The 6,439-nt window shown below is 39.5% G+C and overlaps 1 protein-coding gene across 1 annotated transcript in view; it reads left to right on the top strand.

Moving 5' to 3' along the window:
• Nucleotides 1-6,439, top strand: part of Pacs1 (phosphofurin acidic cluster sorting protein 1) — a 218,023-nt gene that overhangs the window by 146,100 nt on the left and 65,484 nt on the right. Inside the window, exon 2 of the mRNA XM_004627207.2 lies at nt 499-586. Within this exon, the coding sequence (XP_004627264.1) occupies nt 499-586 (88 nt within the window). The remainder of the gene's footprint in view (nt 1-498; nt 587-6,439) is intronic.

Raw genomic sequence — 6,439 nt, 5'->3', positions numbered from 1 at the left:
CCGGCGCAGGGTAGCAGGAAGCTCTCCGCACACTCACCGGACCTGGGCTAGGACTGGGTCTAGAGGCTCCCGGAACTCGGCAGAAAATCCTACTCTGCTGGCGGGGTGGGGGAGGCACTGCCTGGGCTTTTTTTTTTTTTTTTAGAAATGTGTCTTATTTCTTTGCAGTTTCCCAACATAGCATATGGTACCAGGGATCAAACCCAGGGCCTTGTGCTTGCCAAGCAGGTGCTTGGACTGCCAAGCAGTCTCCTTAGCCTTAACTATTAATTCTGTCATGACTTTGCACAGCTCATGATTGCTCTCCCCACCTCGCCAAGCATAAAAAGTAAAAAGGACATTCTTTTACTGAAGGAGAAGGCATTGGCTGGGAGTGGCCTTCTCAGTCTTATTTTAGGTAGAACAGGATCCCCTAGAAGACTATTAGTTTCTCACACATTTCTTTTTTTTCATCACACATTTCTTATATCTAACAGGATCTTCTTTTTATTTTTCTAGGCTGTTCAGCTTGACTCTGAAGAAGCTCGTTATGCTAAAAGAAATGGATAAAGATCTTAACTCCGTGGTCATTGCTGTAAAACTGCAGGTAAGCTGAGCAGTGCATTCAGGGCCTGGGAAGCTGGACAGGCATTTCCCAGTTCTCGGGTCTTTAAAGCTTTGCCAGGAGCCACTTCTCTCTCATCGCTCCGCAAGGCAAGGAGCAGTCTTGGAGCAACAACTGAGTTCTCAAAACCTACCTGGTGCCAGTTCTGCTTCTTAGTTATGGTGTTCAGTATCTTCACACTTCGCTTTCTTTGTCAACAGAAATGGTTCTTCCTGCCCTGCTTCCATCAGGATCAATGAGAGAGATGCTAAAGTGTTTTGTAAACAGCTCAGCAGTTACTATGGTGGCCAGTTTCAGTCTTAGCCGTAGGAAGTACTTTGTAGGCTTTTCAGAGGATGGAAAAAATTGACTATTATTTTAGACTTGGCAATGTTAAAATTTACTGGAATATTTTAACTTCTGAGTAATACATTTAACTTCTTACATTTGATTCAGTATTTTCAAGAGAATCAAAATGTTGGGGCTGGGGCAATAGCTCAGTAGAATAAGTGTTTACCTGGCAAGTCTAAGGGCCTGAGTTCAATCCTTGGTTCCACAAAAAAAAAAGAACATCAAAATGTTTCATAAATGTTTATATTCATAATTATTCTTGAATTCAGAAAAGGAGAAGCGGGGAAAGTAGCCTATAGAAGCATTCAGAGTTTGGCATGGTGGCATATGGCTATAATCCCAGCATTTAGGAGGCAGGAGGATCACCATGAGTTTGAAGCCATCCTGGACTACATAGCAAGAGCCTGTCACAAACAAACAGAAGCATTTAGGAATTTACCTACTGCCAGCCAGTTACTAAGTGTGGCAGAGCTGGACTAAAGCCAGAGTGCATAATTTATGTTCTGTTAAACCTATTCCCTGCCTTCCTTAACTGATAATCCTTCCTAAGGATAACTGCCTGGAATTTAGTAAGATCCAAAGTGCTTCTGCAGGTGTTAAATACTGACCAAATTCTTCAGCTTGAGGATGGTGTGTTCACTGAATTTTATTCACTAAAAACAATAACTACATGATAACTCCATACTAACCAGAATACTGATTGGCTACCTCACCTTTATGAAGCAGTTTATTGTATGAATATTGCCTTTCATATCCATCCCCCACCTGCTGTGCCAGCCCCACCCGTGGGGTACACTGAGATGGCAATTGAGACTGGGTGTGGTGATTGCCTATAATCCCAGCGCTTGTGAGACTGAAAAACAGGAAGGATCACTACAAGTCCAATCTGTGTAGTGAGATGCTACAGATCCGGTACTAAATAGATTAAAAAATAATAATAATAAAATAAATCCATATCCATAACACTCATAATATGTGAATCATAAAGTTAGGTCCTCAGGATCCTTTCTGGTATAAATATATTATCTTAATTTAGTCCTCAAAGCTTAGTGTTTTTATTACTTATGAATTCTTGCATGTCCCATCTTACATGCAGATTCCCTGTTCATTTTGTACATAATTCTCCTCAACTCTGTGAAATGTCCCCAGGCAGTATGGGTTGGAAAAATAAGTGTGAAAGATGAGGTGAAGTGGCAGCCTTTATAGTTTGCCCTCTTTTCCTGGTTTTGCCCCATTTCTAGGTCACAGGGAGTGTTCTAGTTTTCAGGAAGTGTTTCCTTCATTAGAGGCTGTTGCTTTCCCATGTACATACTGTGGGAATAGACTTCAATATTCCAAGCTATTTTTCCCACCCCTGAATTTAGATGCTTTTTCTGAAAAAAAATTTTTTTCTTTTATTTCCTGATTAAATATTTAACATTTATAAAATTTTAAATTATACTAAAACTATAAATATCTTGAGTTCTTTTTGTCTTAATTCCAAGCTGAACATAATTACAAGTATTATTACATTCACTTATTCAGTCAGCCATTCCTTTTTTTAATTTTAATTTTTTTATGCATTTGATATAGCTGTGTACATTTCACTACACAGCTCAGACTTGTAGTGATCCTCCTGTTTTCAGCCTTCCCAGTGCTGGGATTACAGGTGTGTACCACTGTGCACAGTCTTGGTGGCCAGCTCAGCCTGCCCGGGAGCAGGGCTGGGAGGGCATGTGGTGCCAGGGATTGAATCCCCACTCTTGTGCTTGCCTAAACAAGAACTTAGTCTGCTGAGCTATCTCAACAGCCCTTCAGCCATTCACTTAATTCTTTTTTGAAAAAAAATAAGACTTTCACTGTATAGTTCAAGCTGGCCTTGAACTTATGTGGCTCAGGGTGGGTTTGAGTTTAAAGCAGTTATCCTGCCTTAGCCTCTCGAGTGCTAGGATTATAGATGTGTGCCTTCATTTAATAAATACTTACTGAGCATCTGTTATGTGCCAGACATTGGCTAGGCAAAGGGGATATAGCAGTGAACAAATCAAGCAAAACTCCCTGCCTTTAATTAAGGAGCTTTAGGACTAGGATGTAGCCTAGTGGTGGAGCATCACCTAGAGTACGTAAGGTCCTGGGTTCCATCACCAGCACCACTTAAAAAGAAAAAAAAGACAAGAAAAGAGCAGCAGTTCTCAACATGAAGTCCATAGATCCTGAAATCATACATTTTTCAGAAGATATAGGAGCCCAGAACTATTTTTACAGTAATGTTCTGACATTATTTGCCTTTTGCCCCATGTTCATATTTGTTTTGAAGGTACAAGAGCAACAGAGGAAGCCAGGCATGGTGATGAACCCTTGTAATCCCAGCACCCAAGAGGCTGAGGCAGGATTGTCGAGAGTTTGAGACCATACTAAGCTACAAAGTGAACTCAAGGCTAACTTGAACTGCATAGAGAGACCCTATCTCAGAAAGACAGAAAACAAAGAACAACAGAGAATAGGGCTCCTGACACCAAAACCTGAATGTTCTAGAACATGCCAGCACTGTTAGCCATCTGTGCTGGTCAGCTATCATTATAACAGAATAACTGAGACAATCATTAAAAAGAGGAAAGATTGATTTTGGCTTATGATTCCAGCTTTTCTTAAATTTTTTAACATGCTACATTAATTAAAACTGAGAAATTATCATTGGTACTTCATTCAAATGTCCTGTTCTTTTCAATAATGACCTTTTTTCTGTTGTTTTGAGACAAGGTCTTGCTACGTACTTCAGGCTGCCGTTGAACTCACTGTTTAGCCCAGGCTGGTCTCAAACTCATGGTGATCCTCCTACTTCAGCCTCCTGAGTGCCAAAATTACAGGCATGTGCTACCACTCCTGGCTTTTTTTTTTCTGTTAATTGGTTCAATTTTGATATATAAGTATAAAAACCTTGTTTATGTGGTTTAGAATTCTACTTTGCAATCAACCTTTAAGATGCTGCCACAGGGCTGGAGGTATAGCTCAGCAGTGCAGTGCCTGTCTGGCATGTTTGAGGTCCTGAGTTCAAGTCTTGGTACCAAAAAAACCACAATGCTACCACTTGTAGATTTTTGGTGTTATGTTAAATAATAACTTAAAAGACATTAAAATGTTTCTTCTTCCTTCAGCTATATCTGAGTCTAGATTTTTTTATATACTCAACAAAAATGGTATTCTGTCTTCTATTAAAGATTTGGAGAAATAGGGGCTGGGGAGATAGCTTAGTGGTCTAAGCATGTGCCTGACAAACTGAAGGACCAAAGTTTGATCCTCATTACTGCATACCTGTTCCAACCCCCGGACACTGAGCATGCCAAAGCCCAGCATGGTGGCATATGCCTTTAATTCCAGCGCTAGGGAGGTTGAGACAGGAGGATCACTACAAGTCTGAGCTAGGTAGCAAGACCCTATACCAAATAAATAAATAAATTTTTTTTTAAAAAATTCTCTCCCCACAAAAAAAAAAGATTTATAGAAATGTAAAACCATGTCATCTTCAGACACTACTGTTGGAAATGTTAAATAGTGCAGCCACTTGCAAAAACAGTCTGTCAGTTCCTGAAAAGGTTAAACACAGGCCAGGCATGGGCTGAGGCACAAGGATTATTCAAGCCCAACCTGGGCAATTTAGTGACTCAATGAAACCCTGTCTTAAAAAATGAAAATCTAAAGAGTTAATTTTTGACCTGGAATTCTATTCCTAGGTATATACCTTAAAAAAAAAAAAATCCAAAAACATAAAACCTGGCATACAAATGTTCATAGCATTGTTCACAGTAACTAAAAAGTAAACAGTCTGTGTAATTACTTTTCTGTCACTTGTACATAATACTTGATACTCAAAACTTAAAGAGAGCTTTATTTTTGCTCATGTTTTTTAGAGGATTTAGTCCATAATTGATTGGGTCCAGGGAAGAAACAATATGGCAGGGGATCGGAGGTGGCAGATGGCTAAAGAAAACTGCTTAACCCATAGCAGGAAGCAGAGATATGTGAGCACAAGAGTACTCTTCCAGGTTGTGCTCATGCTCTGGTGACTTACCTCTAACCAGACCCCACCTCCTCCAAGCAAGTCAGCTATAAACTCATCAGTGGGCTAACACAGTTAGTATGATGCCTCCATCTCACACACACACACACACACACACACACACACACACACACAGCACACACACAGCACACATGCACTACTCACCCCATAATGCTACTAATTGAAAGGAAGACCACATATTATGATTTGGTTTACATGAAATGTCCAGAACAGGCAAACCTCTGGAGTCTGAAAGTAGATTAGTAGTTCCCTGAGGCAAGAGGTGGAGGGATGGGCAGGCTAGGAAGAGTGACAGCTAAAGAATGTGGAGCTTCTCTATGGAATGAGAATGTTCTCTTATGCTGAGCTAATGATTGAACAACTCTGAATACACTAAAAGCCATTGAATTGTGCACTCAGAGTTGGTGAATTGTGTGGCATTTGAATTATATGCCAGTGAAGATGCCGTCTTCTCAGTTGATTTGATTTTGGAAATATGTGTTCCATAAAAAATGTTTTAGGGTCAGGGAGATAATTCAGCAGCATAAGTGCCTGCCTGGCAAGCACAAGATCCCAGATTCAATGTCAGGTACCAAAAAAAAAAGAGTTTATAGGGCCGGGGAGATGGCTCAGTGGAATAAGTGCTTCCCTGGCAAGCACAAGGGCTTGAGTTCAATCCCCTGTTCTGCTAAATAAATAAATAAATAAATAAATAGTTTATAAATGTGTAATCAGTCCATTATTGTTATTTATAATGAATTTATGAATATGTTTAAATATCTTTAATTCCTAATATGGTAAATACAGGATTATCTACATAAACAAAAGCTGTTAGGGATCCTCAGTAATTTAGAAGAGTATGAAAAGATCCTGGGACCAAAAGTTGAAAATCACAGTAGTGAAGGGAAAGAGAAAAATAAAAGAGAAAAGGGCCGGGGAGATGACTCAGTGGAATAAGTGCTTCCCTGGCAAGCGCAAGGGCCTGAGTTCAATCCCTGGTTCCGCCAAAAAAAAAAGAGAGAGAGAGAGAGAGAGAGAGAGAGAGAGAGAGAGAGAGAGAGAGAGAGAAAACTGTATGCAGGCATTCCTTGAAATATTTAATCCTTTTTTCTTTCAAGACCAGGTCACTCTCTTAATGAATAGAGGGATTTGTTCTAATGGTATTTGTAAATAGGATATCAAGTCCACATCTTGTACAGCAATTAACCACTAGGAAGAATGTATGCAGTGTGTTAATTATTGAAACTGTCCTACCAATTTGGTTTGAAACTGTCTCGTTGCTATTTGTTTCTCAATAAAATTTATGGTGGGGGGGAAGCTTATCTTCCCGGTTCCACAAAAAAAAAAAAGCTTACTTTTTTTCCTTATTAAATAAGAAATGGATTATGGTTGTGGTTATACAAGTCTATAGAGATATATTAAAGTTCATAGAATTGTAAATAAATAAAATAAAGTTCAACATTAGGAAA

This window comes from Octodon degus, unplaced genomic scaffold (assembly GCF_000260255.1).
Source record: "Octodon degus isolate 3935 unplaced genomic scaffold, OctDeg1.0 scaffold00018, whole genome shotgun sequence".
NCBI classification, from domain to species: Eukaryota; Metazoa; Chordata; class Mammalia; order Rodentia; family Octodontidae; genus Octodon; species Octodon degus.
Note: the sequence above shows the minus strand (reverse complement) of the source record. Positions and strands in the feature narration are given on the sequence as shown.